The 17,109-nt window shown below is 59.2% G+C and overlaps 2 protein-coding genes across 7 annotated transcripts; both read right to left on the reverse strand.

Annotated features, from left to right (window-relative positions):
* Nucleotides 1-2,434: 2,434 nt before the first annotated feature.
* On the reverse strand, nt 2,435-5,517 carry SERF2 (small EDRK-rich factor 2). Of its 2 annotated transcripts, none has more exons than XM_077828938.1 (3): nt 5,400-5,517; nt 3,662-3,770; nt 2,435-2,805 (listed from the first exon to the last, which is right to left on the reverse strand). In XM_077828938.1, exons 1-3 carry the CDS (start codon nt 5,404-5,406, stop codon nt 2,742-2,744), a joined length of 180 nt encoding a protein of 59 aa, XP_077685064.1. In that variant the 5' UTR covers nt 5,407-5,517; the 3' UTR covers nt 2,435-2,741. The 2 variants fall into 2 exon arrangements, with proteins under 2 accessions (XP_077685064.1, XP_077685063.1); XM_077828937.1 differs by having other exon boundaries at nt 3,662-3,874; nt 5,400-5,509.
* Nucleotides 3,881-16,561, reverse strand: LOC144271533 (peptidyl-prolyl cis-trans isomerase FKBP8-like). 5 transcript variants are annotated; one of them, XR_013347363.1, is made up of 9 exons: nt 16,112-16,561; nt 14,928-15,097; nt 12,378-12,466; nt 11,876-12,093; nt 11,479-11,651; nt 10,743-10,820; nt 9,812-9,925; nt 8,083-8,239; nt 3,881-3,995 (listed from the first exon to the last, which is right to left on the reverse strand). XR_013347363.1 is itself a non-coding variant. In XM_077828933.1 (8 exons), the coding sequence occupies exons 1-8, from the start codon at nt 16,437-16,439 to the stop codon at nt 8,153-8,155; spliced, it is 1,257 nt and encodes a 418-aa protein (XP_077685059.1). In that variant the 5' UTR covers nt 16,440-16,561; the 3' UTR covers nt 7,932-8,152. The 5 variants fall into 5 exon arrangements, 4 of the variants coding, with proteins under 4 accessions (XP_077685059.1, XP_077685060.1, XP_077685061.1 ...); XM_077828933.1 differs by lacking the exon at nt 3,881-3,995 and having other exon boundaries at nt 7,932-8,239; XM_077828934.1 differs by lacking the exon at nt 3,881-3,995 and having other exon boundaries at nt 7,932-8,302.
* Nucleotides 16,562-17,109: the final 548 nt, after the last annotated feature.

Genomic DNA, 17,109 nt, shown 5'->3' on the forward strand with positions numbered 1-17,109 from the left:
TGCATGCTGGTAACATTTGTGCCCCTTGGCTCTGCAGGGTGGTGAAGACGACCATGGAGCCAAGTGAAGATGCTAGTGGAACCCTAACTGACCTGAGTGCCCCTGCCAGGCAGGCACCTCACTCTAGCTGCTGTGGGATCTAGTGCAGAAGAGAAGGGTTGAGCCTGTGGCTCCTCCAACCAAAAGAGGCAGATGGTGCCCTGCTGTCGCTTGGGCAAGACACCCCATGGAGTGGGGCGGGCCTAGGGCCCTGGCTGCAAGCTGAGACCACCCTGGGGCAGAAAGAAGGCACCTTCGGTACTTACCATGCTCGAAAGCCTGGGCATGCAAGGCATGGTTTGTTCCTGCATGGAGCAGCTCTGGGAACTGTATTCTGAGTTTAATGTAGGTATCGCTGTCACTATGTCCCAGGATAGTAGAGACAAGGGGGGGAAATAATAATATACCCCCCTGGCTGACATCCTGAGAGCAAAGGGCTACGAGGTGCAGATGACAGGTTTCAGAGTAACAGCCGTGTTAGTCTGTATTCGCAAAAAGAAAAGGAGTACTTGTGGCACCTTACAGACTAATCAATTTATTTGAGCATAAGCTTTTGTGAGCTACAGCTCACTTCATCGGATGCTGTAGCTCATGAAAGCTTATGCTCAAATAAATTGGTTAGTCTCTAAGGTGCCAGAGGTGCAGATGGACTTCCTGATCGTCGGAGCCTTGGGCGCTTGGGAGCCCTGCAATGAGCATGTGCTGCGGACCCGTGGGATCGGTCGACGCTACGCACAGCTCATGTGGCGCCTCATGGTCTCGGACACCATCCGATGGTCCAGGGACATCTACATCAAACACATCACCGGCCACCAACAGTACCAGGAGGGGTGAGCTGGTACAACATCGTGCATCCACTAAGGGAAAGGGACTGAGAGACTTTTTCCATTGGACCGTATGAACTGGAACCATAAACTCACTGAACATTAAATCCCACCAAATGAGGGTAAATCCATCCTCATCATCGTATCTACTCATTATACTCCACACCTGAACATAGCCATTATATGGACAACATACCCCCATAGCTCAATGTCTGTACTTTGACCCGTTAACCTTTTACCCCCAATTGGCGAGATTGCAGATTATGTATTCCTTACGTCACCCGTTCCTAAACTGAATTTCGCAGCCCTTGATAATCTGTACCTTATTCCCTGATAACCAGAAACTTCTATGCTTAAACTCTGTACTGTTTTCTTTTTACTTCAACGTCATCTTAATAAAATTATTAAATCTCTTCTTGGACCGACTTCTGGGGGTAAGAGTGATAAGCTTTTGAGCGCCACAGGGACTGGAGGAAGAGCTGGCTCAAAAGCTTGGCACTCACCCCCAAAAGTTAGTTCTTATTGGACCATTACCTCCCCATTTGGCTCTGAGATCTTGAGTTGGAGTGGGACATCATTCTGCTGCCCCAGGCAGACCCCTCTCCATGTTTAACCCTTTGCTGGCTGCAGGGCTCTGGTTGGGTTGCCTTGATATTTTAGCAGCTGCTTTGCCTTACAGTACAGGGGAGGAGAGAAATGGGCATCAGGCTTGTTCTGGCCTCTCCTGGGGCAGTCTTTAACAAACTTTTTTTTGTAATCTCCCTCTGGCTGGGTGGAGACTGTCCCCTTCCCTCTGGGAGTGATGCAGGGCTCTCAGTTCAGCTCACCCCCCATAGGGCTCCTTTCTTTTCCCCAGGGTCCCCCTGCCATTGAGTGCTTGGGGCAATAGGACCTAAACTGTTGCTTCCCTGCTCATGCATGACCCAGGATGTGGTGCTGCCTCCTCCATGAGCACCTGGCACCAGCCAGCTTGCTCCACCCCAGAAGGCTAGGGTCAGGCTACATCTGCTCAAAGGATAGCCTAGCCTACAGCTTGGCATGGTGGGCTCCATGCCCAGGGAAGCATCACCAGCAAGGGGAGAGGTGGTATGAGCCTGCTGCCTCTCAGGCACATAAATCTCCCCCCCCAACCCCCAAATAAATAAATCAAGCCTGCCCTGCACGCTCTCCCCTGGCTCCACCACTGCCTCCCCCATTTCTCTGGGGCTGGGACCCAGCTTTGACCACTGGGTGCCAGAGAAACACCATCGCTGCCTGTTGACAGCTCTAGGGGAGGCAGAGGAGAGAGTGGGGTCACCCCTGACACTGCCAGTGCATTGGCCTTTAAGGATTCAGACTGTGGCATCCCCTGCCCCTCCTGTCATAGATTCCCCTAAGCCCTGCCTTGACGCTAGCTAGGTCCAGGGCCATGCTTTCAGCTTGGGAGGGCTTGAGCCCATCCAGACTCCCCTGAATATGGCAAGCAGCTCCCAACCCAACCCCTCAGTGGCAGGAGCAGGGAGGGAATGGCACGTCAAGGGGGAAGGCTCTGCAGGGCCACGAACACCTACCAATAATCCAGCACCCCTGAGGAATCCAAAAGCTACTTTAATACATAGAAGTGGGTCTGATGTGACTAAGAAGGGTGAGGGGCTCCTGCAGCTGCTTGGCTATGCAGCCATAGGCCAGCCCCTCTGGGCCAACACTGGCTGCACATTGTAGAGAGTGGGGAGAACATACATCGGGGCAGACAATCCCGGCAGGGCTACACGCTTTGCATTCTACAAGCAAGAGGGCCAGGAGACTGTGGTGGGCTGGAGATGAGGGCAGGGCAAGCGCAAAGGTGAACGGCAGGGATGCTGCCTCACTTATCCTGCGACAGACCAAGTTCCCCACACATTATTTTGGTTGCTCCTTCTTCTCACTGGCCTTTTTCTGCTTCTGCTGCATTATCTCAGAGTCTCTATTGGGAGAAAAGGAGCCTGTTAGTGGGTGGGCCAGGAGGGAGCAGGGAGAGCATCTCAGGTTTTCTGATAGCAAAAGTAGTAGTTTCTGGAGGCAGAGGATTTCAGCACGAGGGAGATACTGGCCAGAGCAGGAGTGGCAGATCCAGGGCCCCCAAACTGCAGATTCAGGAGAACTGAATTTGGAAACCTTGGATGGATGGATGAGGGGGGCAGGATGCAATTAGTTGAGGGAGGTGGGGATACAACAGGGCCTTCTCAAAGCAGGAAGAAGAAACACAGGACAAAAGCCTCTGCTGGGGAACATAGGTGGTGGGGTGGGTACATGCTGCTGGAGGACAGGAAGAGCAAGTTACTGAGCATGCCAGAGAAATCTGACTGAATAAAGAGACATCATCCCAGAGAAGGGAAGACACTGCAGGAAGGAGGGGAAATGAGAAGACAGGGAGGCAGGACACTTATTCACCGTTATTTCAGAGAAAGCTGATGTTCTGCCCAGGGCCCAGCTCTATACACATTGCAAGTGAGAATGCTGGGCTGTAACCCCCCATGCTAAGCCTGGTTCCCGGCAGAGGATGGTACTTCCATGGCTAGACCATGGACTGACACAGCATGCAGGAGCCCAGGGCCCTTTGAGCATGAACCTCACTGTTAGAAGGGAGCCAAGACCCTGCTTCGTAGGAGCCCTCCAGAAGCAGCTCTGGCAGGTGGAGTTGCTGCAGGGAGCATGGGGTTGCAGCCCCAATCAGGAACCTAGGGCCTGGTTAAGTCAGATGCTGTGTACCAGAGTCACAGGCCAGGAGGGGGAGAGAAAAAGCCAGCCTCTTGCCTCTTCCTCTCATCATGGACAGTTACCTCTGCTTCCGGGCAGCAGCCGACAGGCCGTCATCGCGCCGCTTCCCCTTGCCCGAGTCAGTCTGTTTCTTCATGTTCTTCTGACGGGCCAGTTCACGCTGGTTACCGCCTGCAACGACACCAGCAGAAGACTGACTCGCTGCACCCTGGACGAGATAAGGCCCCATGACCCAGCCCCACTGGACATCAGCTGCCCTCCTGTCTGAGGTACTTCTGGAAGCAAGGAACACAAGCCTGAGATGAGAGGTTACTGGGAGTTCCCCTGGTGCCAGCGCTCAGGCTGGGTGACTGGCACAGCCATCGGCTCACAGAGAATGGTCGCCCGACCACCTGTCTTGAAGAACAAACTGGTCAGTATCCAAGGGGCAGCAGCACTGCACTCTCAAAGCGGGCGGTCCCCGTGGAGCCCCAGGGAAGGGCTGTGTGCAGGGTTAAGGAGCCTGACTCAGGGTGGGGCAGCTGGGTGTGTGCCCTGAAGAGCCCGGTTAATTAAACAGCCAAGGCAGCAGCCGCTGGAGGAGGTGTGCGGAGAACAGTCACTTGGGCAAGTGCGAGAAGAGCTCCACCTAGAAGCCCTACTGAGCTCTGACAATGGCGTTGCCAGCCCGCTAGCAGAGGGAGCTCTCGGGTATCCTGGCACCAGGACGGGCGCTGCTTCCAACAAGCCTGGATGCAAAACCCAGGCCATTCACGCAACCTTTCAGCCAGCACTGAGAGGGTGACCCCTTGACCCCACAGCCTCTGGCTCTCACAAGTAGGGCTGCCTACTCCCACACCCCTGCTCCCTACATAACCCCCCGGGCTCCCCAGAAACCTCCCCCCCGCAGACTGCCCCCAGGCAGAGACCTGGGCAGCCCTGCCCCACATCCCCCTGCTCCCCACATAACCCCCCAGGCTCCCCAGAACCCTCCCCCCCGCAGACTCTCCCCCTCCCCCCAGAGAGCCCTGGGCAGCCCCGCCCCACATAACCCCCCAGGCTCTCCAGAACCTTCCCCCTGCACAGACTCCCCCTCTCCCCCCAGAGAGCCTTGGGCAGCCCCACCCCGCATCCCCCTGCTCCCCACATAACCCCCCGGGCTCTCCAGAACCTTCCCCCCCTGCAGACTCCCCCCAGAGAACCCTGGGCAGCCCTGCCCCACATCCCCCTGCTCCCCACATAACCCCCTGGGCTCCCCAGAACCCTCCCCCCCCCACAGACTCCCCCCAGAGAGAGCCCTGGGCAGCCCTGCCCCATATCCCCCTGCTCCCCACATAACCCCCCGGGGTCACCAGAACCCTCCCCCCCCGCAGACTCCCCCCATCCCCCCAGAGAGCCCTGGGCAGCCCCGCCCCACATCCCCCTGCTCCCCACATAACCCCCCAGGCTCCCCAGAACCCTCCCCCCCCCCACAGACTCCCCCCATCCCCCCAGAGAGCCCTGGGCAGCCCCGCCCCACATTCCCCTGCTCCCCACATAACCCCCCGGGCTCTCCAGAACCCTCCCCCCCCCCGCAGAGAGCCCTGGGCAGCCCCGCCCCACATCCCCCTGCTCCCCACATAACCCCCCAGGCTCTCCAGAACCTTCCCCCTGCACAGACTCCCCCCCTCCCCCCAGAGAGCCCTGGGCAGCCCCCTGCTCCCCACATAACCCCCCGGGCTCCCCAGAACCCTCCTCCCCCCGCAGAGAGCCCTGGGCAGCCCCGCCCCACATAACCCCCCGGGCTCCGCATACGCCGCGCCGGGGCCGCCCGGCACCTACGGGTCATGGCTCCGCTCGGCTGCGTCCGCTCGGCGGCCACGTCCCGGGTCCCCCCCAGGGCCGCTCCTCATTGGCCCGGACATCGCGTCAGTGAGGCCCCAAGCGGCCCAACCGCCACATAGACCCCGCCCACTGGAGGCTCCTCATTGGCTCAACGCAGTGAGGGGCAGACTTGTGACCGGCTTGTGATTGGCTGCAGGAAGGGGGGGGGCTCCAGGCTTTCTGAGGGGGGGTGAGGTCCAGGCGCTCTGAGGGGGGGGTGCTGTGTTGGGGGGGAGTGAGGTCCAGGCGCTCTGAGGGGGGTGCTGTGTTGGGGGGGGGTGAGGTCCAGGCGCTCTGAGGGGGGGGTGCTGGGTTGGGGGGGGAGTGAGGTCCAGGCGCTCTGAGGGGGGTGCTGTGTTGGGGGGGGGTGAGATCCAGGCGCTCTGAGGGGGAGGGGTGCTGTGTTGGGGGGGGTGAGATCCAGGCGCTCTGAGGGGGGGGTGCTGTGTTGGGGGGGGTGAGATCCAGGCGCTCTGATGGGGGGGGTGCTGTGTTGGGGGGGTGAGATCCAGGCGCTCTGATGGGGGGGGTGCTGTGTTGGGGGGGGTGAGATCCAGGCGCTCTGATGGGGGGGGTGCTGTGTTGGGGGGAGTGAGATCCAGGCGCTCTGAGGGGGGGGTGCTGTGTTGGGGGGAGTGAGATCCAGGCGCTCTGAGGGGGGGGTGCTGTGTTGGGGGGGGTGAGATCCAGGCGCTCTGATGGGGGGGGTGCTGTGTTGGGGGGGTGAGATCCAGGTGCTCTGATGGGGGGGGTGCTGTGTTGGGGGGGGTGAGATCCAGGCGCTCTGATGGGGGGGGTGCTGTGTTGGGGGGAGTGAGATCCAGGCGCTCTGAGGGGGGGGTGCTGTGTTTGGGGGAGTGAGATCCAGGCGCTCTGAGGGGGGGGTGCTGTGTTGGGGGGAGTGAGATCCAGGCGCTCTGAGGGGGGGGTGCTGTGGCGGGGGGGTGAGGTCCAGGCGCTCTGAGGGGGGGGGGTGCTGTGTTGGGGGGGAGTGAGGTCCAGGCGCTCTGAGGGGGGGGTGCTGTGTTGGGGGGAGTGAGATCCAGGCGCTCTGAGGGGGGGGGGTGCTGTGTTGGGGGGAGTGAGATCCAGGCGCTCTGAGGGGGGGGTGCTGTGTTGGGGGGGAGTGAGATCCAGGAACTCTGAGGAGGGTGCTGTGTTGGGGGGGAGTGAGATCCAGGCGCTCTGAGGGGGGGTGTGCTGTGTTGGGGGGGAGTGAGATCCAGGCGCTCTGAGGAGGGTGCTGTGTTGGGGGGGAGTGAGATCCAGGCGCTCTGAGGGGGGGGTGCTGTGTTGGGGGGGAGTGAGATCCAGGCGCTCTGAGTGGGGGTGCTTTGTTGGGGGGAGTGAGATCCAGGCGCTCTGATGGGGGGGTGCTGTGTTGGGGGGGAGTGAGATCCAGGCGCTCTGAGGGGGGGGTGCTGTGGCGGGGGGAGAGGTCCAGGCGCTCTGAGGGGGGGTGCTGTGTTGGGGGGGGTGAGATCCAGGTGCTCTGAGGGGGGGGTGCTGTGTTGGGGGGGAGTGAGATCCAGGTGCTCTGAGGGGGGGGGTGCTGTGTTGGGGGGGGGAGTGAAATCCAGGAACTCTGAGGAGGGTGCTGTGTTGGGGGGGAGTGAGATCCAGGCGCTCTGAGGGGGGGGTGCTGTGTTTGGGGGGGAGTGAGATCCAGGCGCTCTGAGGGGGGGGTGCTGTGTTTGGGGGGGAGTGAGATCCAGGCGCTCTGAGGGGGGGGTGCTGTGTTGGGGGGGGGTGAGATCCAGGCGCTCTGAGGGGGGGGTGCTGTGTTGGGGGGGGGTGAGATCCAGGCGCTCTGGGGGGGGGTGCTGTGTTGGGGGGGAGTGAGATCCAGGTGCTGTGAGGGGGGGGTGCTGTGTTGGGGGGGAGTGAGGTCCAGGTGCTCTGAGTGGGGGGGTGCTGTGTTGGGGGGGAGTGAGATCCAGGAACTCTGAGGAGGGTGCTGTGTTGGGGGGGAGTGAGATCCAGGCGCTCTGAGGGGGGGGTGCTGTGGCGGGGGGGTGAGGTCTAGGTGCTTGGGGAGGGGGGCTGTGGCGGGGGGGTGAAGTCCACGTGTTCGGGGGGGGGTGCTGTGTTGGGGGGGTGAGGTCCACGTGTTTGGGGGGGGTGCTGTGTTGGGGGGGTGTGGTCCAGGAACTCTGAGGAGGGTGCTGTGTTGGGGGGAGTGATATCTAGGTGCTCTGGGGAGGGTGCTGTGTTGGGGGGGAGTGAGATCCAGGAGCTCTGAGGGGGTGCGGTGTTGGGGGTGAGGTCCAGGCGCTCTGTGGGGGTGCTCTGTTGGGGGCAGGGATGAGGTCCAGGCGCTCAGGGCTGGGGTTCAGTATTCACTCCCTCAGCTGGAAGGGCCCATTCCTTCCCAGCTCTGTGCTGCCCAGTGTCTGGGGCCTGTCAGCAAGGCAGCAGCCGGAGAGCAGGTCCCGTGAGCCCTCTGCACACCCCAATCCCCCGCGCTGAGATCAGGCCTGGCTGCAGGGCTCTGGCTAAACAACAGCCACGTTTATTTACAAAGACACAAAGGTCACTGCTAAGTCCTGTCAGCTGGTGACCCTGGCTTCACTGAGAACATGGTCTGCGTTCTGTGCTAGACAACCCAGGGCTCGCACAGGAGGAGCCAACAGGATCATACCTCCCTGGCCACCCCCTTTGCCGGTGGAGGGGCTGTAAACCCCCTGCATCTCTGGTGTCCTTGGCTAGTATCAGCTCCGTGTTGTCAGGAAGATGGAGGTCACCATGCTGCCCAGAGCCACAGCCACAGCACCAAAAAGCAGCTTCCAGGGGGTGACCTGGAAAAGACAGGAGGCAACTCAGCTAGTGTCCTTAAACGGCTGTGGGTCATTGGGGTCCATCTGCAAGAGGAGAAGAGAGAGATGGAGCGAATGAGCTTCACAACAGCCACCTGCACTGCGAGATCCCCACAAGGCAGCCCGGGGCCACGCCGTGTGCAGGCTGGCCATGGGCAGGGGTCACCAAGCCCGTTGCCTTGGGAGGAAAACGCAGCCCCTGTACCTAAGAGATGGAGGTTCTCTTTCCATTTCTGACTCCACAGGTCATCTGACTGGCCTGTGGTCTTGCTACTTGTGATTCAGGGACAGTGATGCTGACCTGCCTTGTGGGGAGAGGGTGCAGCTAAGGTTGTTATTGTGTGTCAAGAGCTTTGAGATGACAGGGGTGGGCCAAGGAATGCTCTGATTCATCTCCCTCGCCCCTCTCCCCCTAACCCGACTGGCAGCCAGGCTGCTTGTTCCTGCCTTAGTTTCTGGGTTTCATTACTGGGTTAGGGGCAGTTCTTCTCATGCCCAAATGGAGCCTCTGCAGCCTTCCAGCCCATCCCTGCACAATGCCAGATGGGGCTGGGAGTATCTCTGCATGGGCCCTAGCTAGGCAGGGACCTTGTGAATGGGTGTGATGGGATGTGCAAGCCCCACACTGGTGAGGGAAGGGGTAAGGAGCAGCCCTGGGCCCAGAAAGTTCTGCCCAGCGGCCCCTGCTGGGTATGCTCTCGGTGAAGGCTGAGCTCAAAGGGGACAGCTCAGCTCATTCTGGGGGGCAGTTGTGTGTTGCAGGCTCCTGCCGAGAAGCTGCTGGGGCCCGGGTGGCCGGGCCCAGGCCCTGCTGCCAAGCCACCGCAGAGGATGGCATTGCTGAGCCACGATGGAGAGAGGAAAACTCTCCAGCGGGGACCTGAGAGGACTCCAGGGAGGACGTAAGATGGCACCAGCAGAGGAACCGAAGCCAGGAGAGGAAGCGGCCCAGAGAGTAGGTGTACGCCACACATTTTTAAACTATCATTTGATGTGCCCTGAGTTGGAACCTGGTAGAGCAGGGACGTCCTGGGTTCCTCTACCCAGGCCCTGGCCTCTTGCCGCCTGATCAGACACCACCTCCCTCCCAGTCCCCTAACAATGAGGACCTGGGTTCTGCACCATCAGCATCAGCCCCTGGGAGAACATGGGGAACAATAAGAGCCTCACGGTTCCTTTCCGCAGTGCTAGCATCCACCCGCCAGCTTTCTGCTCACATACACTAAACCAGCAGGCGGCCCCGTGTGTAGACCATGCTCTCCTGTTCGTGGGTAACAGGAGAAGTGTCTTCACCCACGAAGAGGTAACATAGCCTCTACCTGAGCCTTCCAGCTGGGAATGAATCCCTCTTTGATAAAACTCAGGGCCTTGGGCCAGGAGTTCCAGCTAGGAAGGCAGGTTGGGCAGGTCCAGGTTAACAAGGCAGGGCCCTAGGTGATCAGGCTTTGGACGCAGACACAGGCATAACTGCGACCAGGGACAGTAATGGGGAGGCAGAGTTCTGGTTCCGGAGCAGCACCAGTGTCCCGGTTGGGCCGGGCCAAGCCAATGTACCCATCTGCTCTGGCACGCTGCTGACTGCACCAGGTCGCCCACGTCTGTGGGGGCAGGGCGTTCCGCCTGCCCTTTCTGACGCTTCGCTAGCTTTGAGAGCTCAGCATGAATTGCCTGGAAGAGACCAAGAGAGGACAGCAGGTCATTAACCCTGGAGCACTCCACCTGCTTCCTTCTGGAGCATGAAGAGAGTTCTTTCTGTCCTGCGACTGTCATTCCTCCTGCCTCCCCACCCTTTTATATGGCAGCAGCTTCAGTAGGAAGTCTACTTGAGTTCACTCCTGGTTAGTCAGGGCTCCTGGCCTCTATTTCCTGTTCTGCCAGAGACCCGTATGACCTTGGGTAGGTCACTGCCCCCTGGGCCTGTAACATGGGGGGAACAACACTGAGTGCCTGGCTAAAGCACTTTGGGATCTTTGCGTGAAATAAGCAGGATATTGGCCACCCCTGTAAATGTGCTGCTTGCCTACTGTGCAAGAAGAAAAGGAGTACTTGTGGCACCTTAGAGACTAACCAATTTATTTGAGCATGAGCTTTCGTGAGCTACAGCTCACTTCATCAGATGCATACCGTGGAAACTGCAGCAGACTTTATATATACACAGAGAATATGAAACAATACCTCCTCCCACCCCACTGTCCTGCTGATAATAGCTTATCTAAAGTAATCATCAGGTTAGGCCATTTCCAGCACAAATCCAGGTTTTCTCACCCTCCACCCCCCCACACAAATTCACTCTCCTGCTGGTGATAGCCCATCCAAAGTGACAACTCTTTACACAATGTGCATGATAATGAAGTTAGGCCATTTCCTGCAAGGTAAGCCTCCCCTTGGAGCCAGGAGGGACGGCGCCTCGCTACCCACCCGCTCCAGTGCGAGTGGATAATTCAGGAACTAGCCCCTGGAGGGGGGCCCTTGCTCTGCTCTTTACCTTCGTGGTGGGCTCAAGCTGCAGGGCTCTCTTTAGGATTTTCATGGCTTCCTGGTCCTCTCCTCTTTCTGACAGCAGCTGCGAGACGGAGAAGACAGTAAAGAAAAGAAGGAAGTCAGATCAGGAGGCATAGAGCTGTGGGGGATGGGACACAGTGATAAGGGGGAAGGGCTCACAGAGAGAGAGCAGGAGTGTAGGGACATGGAGAGAGCTTCAGATACACCCAGAGGAAAAGCTATTTGGTTACTAACTCCTAGTACTTTCCTCTTTGCTTGTTTTCCTTCTCTCCTGCTGCCTATTCTCCCCCTGTCCCCTTCTCTCTAACTCTGACCTTGCTTTCTCATACAGTCCCTTTGGTGTAAGGCAGGGGTTTGTGACCCCTCAGTCAGTCGTGAGCGGTCAGCCTCCACCGCCAAGGCCTGCATCGCCTCCTGCATTTATAAGTGTTAAACATAAAAAAGTGTTTTTAATTCATAAGGTGGGTCACATTCAGAGGCTTGCTTTGTGAAAGGGGTCACCAGTACAAAAGTTTGAGAACCACTGGTGTAAGGGTCTCCAACCCAGACTCCGAGAAGTTGGAGAAAGAGGGCCTGACTGGTGAGATCTCTTCCTGGAACCTGCAGATCCAATGCTTCTAGTCTTCTCCCTCCCCTCCATCTCCTACCAGCCTTTTCCCTCGTCTCCCAGGCCATGCCCCAGTCTCCTGGGTTCCCTTGGTGCGAGTGCTGGGCTGTACCTTTCCTTTCCTGTAGAGAGCCTTCACGTTGTCGGGGTCGATGTGCAGTACTGCACTGCATGATGCCAACACCTCCTCAAACAGCTGCAGCTTCAGCTGGGCAGCTGCACGGTTATTAAGACATTTCACTTGATGCTCTTGCAGCTCCTCTTCCTCCTCGGGGCTTGGAGGGACTGGGAATGAGCCCAACAACAAGGTGGTCAAAGCCAGCTGGGAGACGAGCGCTCTGCAGCTCACTCAGAGCTGCTAGGGAGAGGAGAATGTGCAACCCCAGTCCTGTGCCAGCCTCTTATCTCTGACTCTCTCCCTGTTAATCCCAGATCCTCTTAGGGTGAAGCCCCCAGACTCCCCTCCACTCAACTCATGTGCCCTGAGCCCAGGTGGCCTCTTATTTTACCTGCACCAGGTGAGTCCAGGATGCCCAGGGCCAGCTGGTAGGATTGCATAGCCCACTGGTACTCCTCCCGCTCAAAATGGAAGTTCCCTCGCTCCCTCTTCTGCTTGCTGAGGCTGATTCGCGTGGAGGGTGGCAGGAGCCCCAGATCAGGGCTGTCCCGGATCTGTAGCAGGGTCACCTCATACAGTAATGAGGCATCCGATGGGATATCAGGGTCCCTGGAGGGAGGAAGTGAGATTTTTGCCTTTCCCCAGTACTCCCATCCCTGGGCTCCTGCACTCTGGGAGTCAGGGTGCAGAGCCCCTTGGCTTCTGGAACCCCAAAATCACAAACAGTGCAGGTAGCTGTGATTTTACTAGGGACAGCTGGGCCAGGACGAGAGGACCCCTTCAGGCAACCAGGGCCGGGATTACTCTGTTCCTTTTGCCAAAGGAACAGTGAGAGGTGGGCAGCACCTCGCTGCTCTAAGCCTAGAGCAGGGAAAGGATCAAGTCCAGCCTACCTGCCCAGGTGACCGTATGCATACTGGAAGCTGGTGAGAAGGAAAGACACCTCTCCTAGCTGCATGGACTGGACACCGAGCTCCAGGGCCTGTCGAGAGGGGGACAAAGTGGTTTATTCCTGCCCCAAGACTTGCACCCACTGCACTGCATGGAGGCTCCCCTTGGCCCAGCATGTTTGACATGGCATGCTGCAGAGAAGTTGGAGCTCAGCAGTGCCTATGCTGAGTTCCACCATCTGCCCCCTGGCATTGGAGGGAGGTGGCTGGCTCCTGGTACTGGGCGTTCTCTAGGGAGTGGGAGTAGGGTCTCTACTCCTCTCCCTGTCGCTGCTGAATGCCAAAGTCAGGGGAGGAATCTGCCCCACAGGGCCCCATTTTTGTGGCATCTGTTCCCTTCCTGCTGCAGATATGGGGTGGAACAGTGAGGGGGTGTGGTAGAGAGGGGTCAGATCAGGTTCTGAATTGCCGCTGAGTTGCTGGACCTTGCATCAATAGCAGGGCTTGGGGTGGTTGTGGTTCTCTTCCCCCTGACCTGGGGTCTCGCTCTGGGCAGAGGAGATGTGAAACTGGGAGTGTCTCTCCTCTGAGGAACCCTGGGGTCAGGATGGGATGGGAAATCTCAACTACTTCCCCCCGCCCCCACCTTGCCCCAGGAGTGTTGATTCTAGCCGGACCCAGAGGGGCTTCTTGGCAAGAATCTTTTTCTGTACCTGTCCTCACAGTTTTCGAGGTGTTGGCTGAGCCACAAGCAGGGTAAGGGGTGGGAGCAGCAATGCCGCAGGATAGGTGTGCAAGCAGGGTGTAAGCCAGAGACCCCTGGGTGGGTCTGGCAGCAAATCTTGTCACTACACCTCACATGTTTGTCATGATAGATCCCCAAAGGTGGCATGTGAGCTATCACTGGGAAACGAATAACTTACTGCTCATTAATATTCTCGTGTGATGTCTGTCTGGGGGATGTATGAACAGTTACATATGTGCGAGACTTATGTTCTCAGCCATGCACAGGCCCCGTCTGACCTAGACACTGCAAGGTATTTGCTTGGCTGACCAGCCTTGGCGTCAGGCAGGGAGGATGAACGTGCATGTACAATCAAAGGTAAACAGAGCCGTCTGGCTACTAGGGGGGTGGTAAGAAGTCAACTATCACCAGCGGGCCGGGGAGGAACCAGCCTGACATCTGAGAATGCATGTCAGTGGTTTACAGCCAGGGCGTAAGTAGTGGAATCAGTGGATTGTGTTATACACGTGTATCGAGTATGAAAGCTGATGACACACTGGTGATTACCATCTTTGTAAGGTATCTCTACTAACACTGTTTGAGGAACTGTGGACACTCACTGATATTCTGCTTTATAGTCTGTGACCAAACAAAGGGAAAACAGCCTGTCTCCCAATGACATCAAACAAGGTGTGACCAAAACCAATGGAAGCCCCAGTTATATATGGCTCAATGGGATGGGAAGTACACAGCAGGGAAGACCAGCCTGGGGTCGTCTGAGTCTCAGGACAAAACAGTGAGTTTGGAGAGAGAAAAGAAGCCATCTTGGCATCCATCACTGGCCAGACACAAGCGGCTAGCACTCTGCAAGCTGAGAAAGACAGGTCCTTCAACTAACGGGGTTGGAGTCTCTAGGAACTGAATATAAGTGAAAAAGCTGCTTAGTCAAGGGTCTTTCATCTAAGAAGCCAAGGGAAACCACCCCCTTGTACTTCTGTGGAAGGTGACTGAGGGACAGTCATCCCAGTACATCTTGCATCTGTGTGGGGCAGAGACTGGCTCCATTTTGATCCCTGCACAGTCAGCTTTTAGCAAGTGATCAGAAAAACAGGGCCTTGGTGGGGCCTGCAAGCCACTGTGTGAGGCTGGATCCTGTGCAACCCCACAGCCGTCTCACTCCCCCCTTCCCAGGTTCTCCAGGAACTGAATATAGGTGAATACTGACTGGGACCCATTGCAGATGTGTGCACGTGTGGGTGTTTTAATAGAATTCTAGAGCCTGCAGTTGGCTGCTACTTCAGATGACACTTAGGCATGCACCATAAATGTCTGAGTTACACTGTGGACGTGCTGAGCTCAGGGACTGGAAGGGCCCAGGAATGATTTTAGACGTAACAAATCCTGCACTTGGCAGCGGGTTCAACTGGATGACTCTTGCAGATGGTCCCTTGTTACCCTCTTGATCTGTGATTCTCGTTGGCTGGACTGGCCCCCTGGGCAGCTTTCCAGCCAGTCAGCCCTTCCCCTGGGCTGAACCCAGGAGCTGGGAATTGACACCAGGATTTCATTTGCCTCCCTGTTTATGCCCCAGCACAGCCTAGAAGAGGTTTTGTTACTGCCTTGCAAAGCCAGCAGGAGGCGCACACGTGTGTTGTGTAGGTTTCACACAGCTGATGTCTTTGCAACAGCAAGAGGAGATCAGAACATGGCCACTGATGCCTGTGGCTGGAGTTGGGCATTTCAAAGCTGGCAAATGCCAACCTGCAGGGGCACCAAACCATCCAGCCTTGATGGTGACTCTGTCCTTAGGGTACAGGAGGAAACCAGACCTGTATGACGTCCCCCTGCTCCAGGGTGAAAGTCAGCATCGGGTCCTTCTCCACCAGGCTACCATCCTCCAGAACCCCCAGCAGCTTCACAGTCACCTCCTGGCCTGGCTGGGGCCTGCCGGCCTCTCCTTGGCCTTCTCTCACCAGCAACTTCCTCAGGAATCTGTCCTCTGGGGGAAGCAAACAGGGAGAGGGGAATCAGCCCAGGGAGCAGGAGCCCCTGCCCCAGGACCTGTGGGACTCACCTGGACAGGGAGGGACCCGTTCTTCCCTCTCCAGCCAGGGGCACTCCTCGCTCTCGCTCCGCCTCCCCCTCCCCTTAGGGGGCTCCTTCATATTAGACCCCTTGTTTTAGTGCTTCCGCTCCTGGCTTTGCAGCATGTGGGGACCTCAAGGAGGTGACTGCACTTCCCTCAGGGCAGTTGTGCTTTATTATGTGTATTACGGTTGCATTGAGATCGATGCCCCACAGGGCCAGGCGCTGCACAGGCAGCGGGAGAGATGGGCCCTGCCCACAGAGCCCACAGGCTCTTTACTCCAGACAGAGCCAGGCTGTGATGAGAGACAGGCCAGGAGAGGGGAAGCGACTTGCCCAAGGGCACCCAGCAGCTCAGTGGCTTAGCCAGGACTAGAACCCAGCTCTCCCGAGTCCCAGCCCCATGCCCAACCCTCCGGCCCACATGGTTTTAAATGCATGTTTCTTTGGCAGCAGTGTTGTGGCCTGGAAACCAGCCCAGGGTCCCTGAAGCTCAGCTGCTGGAGTTCGGGCCACACCCCCGCTGCCCAGCAGCTGTGAAGGGGCTGAAAATGCCCCATGCTCAACACTGGGTGTCTGTGCACCCAGCAGATGCCATGCTGGGGGCTCACCCATGCCATGTTGCCCCGGACTGGCCAGCCGAATGGCACTGTGCCAGGCCCAGCTGGCAGGCCAGAGACCCACCATCTAGCAGGGCCATGCCCCCATGATGCACTGCAATCCAGTGCCAGTCGGGGGGCAGCCAAGCGAAACGTGGCACTGACAACGCCAGTGTGGGTGCTCCGGGAGTCCGTCAACTCTCTGCCTTGCTCTCAAGAGAGACTGGGGGGTGCAGTGGCGAGGGTGGGGGGCAGATGGGAGCTTCTCTGGGGTCTTGTTTTCCAGTCACCCCTTCCTGCCTTCCCTCCCCCCAGTCTTGCTGACTCACCTGTGACATCTGCCCAGCCAGCGGCGGCGAAGAGCTGCCCGAAGCAGCCTTGCTTTGGCCCCAGCAGGCGCTCCAGCCCCCGGTAGAATTGCTGCTCCTCCTCCTGGGGCAGGGGGGCCTCAATTGCAGTGTGAGGCAGGAGGAACCTGACCACCCTCCCCAGACAAGGGCTCCCCTCCAGCTCCATGGCCGCTGCTGGCCCAGCTGATGCGGGCTGCTTGGCCCGCTGGCTCGCCCCTCCTCCCTCCTTCGCCACCTCCAGAGGCTCCTGGGCTTTGGCCCCGGGAGAGGGGCCCTGGGGCTGCGCGCTCGGCTGCGGTCCGATCATTCCCGCGGGCCCCCTCCGCACGCCCCAGGCCGGCCACGCGGCAGACTCGCAGCCCAGCTCCCCAGGGGCTCTGCCGAGCCGGCGACCCGGAGAGGCGGCGGCGGGGAGTCCGGGCAGCGACGCCCTGCCCCGGCTCTAATGCCATCCCTGCGTTCGCCGGGCGGATTAGCCTAAGCCCCCTGCAGCCTCGGGCCCGGCTGCGCTGCCCTCAACCCGGGCCGCTGCCCCGCTGAGCCCGGCCGCGGGGGGCCGGGCCCGGCTCCCGCCTGCTGGGAGGGCTCGGGTGGCTCCTGCGGACACGGAGGCTGTGTCCGGGTCCCGATCCCGGCCCCTCAGGCCCAGCCATCAATGAAAGGGGCGCGGGGGGGGGCAGCCCAGCCCCCGGGCCGGGACTGCACAGCGCGGGGGCGCGGGTAAGGCGCTTAGGGGATTTGCTCGGGCTGTCGCAAAAATAGCCCTGGCGGGCGCTTACCCCGCTCCAGGCCCGCCCCGCTCGGCCACGCTCCTCCCGCCCCGCCCCAGCTCCTCCCGGCCCGCTCCCGCTCCCGCACCGCCCCAGCCCCGCCCCAGCCCCACTCCTCCGGGCTCGCTCCCGCCCCGCCCCGCCCGCTCCTCCCGCCCCAGCCCTGCCCCAGCCCCGCTCCTCCCGGCCCGCTCCCGCTCCCGCACT

Source organism: Eretmochelys imbricata, chromosome 10, assembly GCF_965152235.1.
Source record: "Eretmochelys imbricata isolate rEreImb1 chromosome 10, rEreImb1.hap1, whole genome shotgun sequence".
NCBI lineage: Eukaryota > Metazoa > Chordata > Testudines > Cheloniidae > Eretmochelys > Eretmochelys imbricata.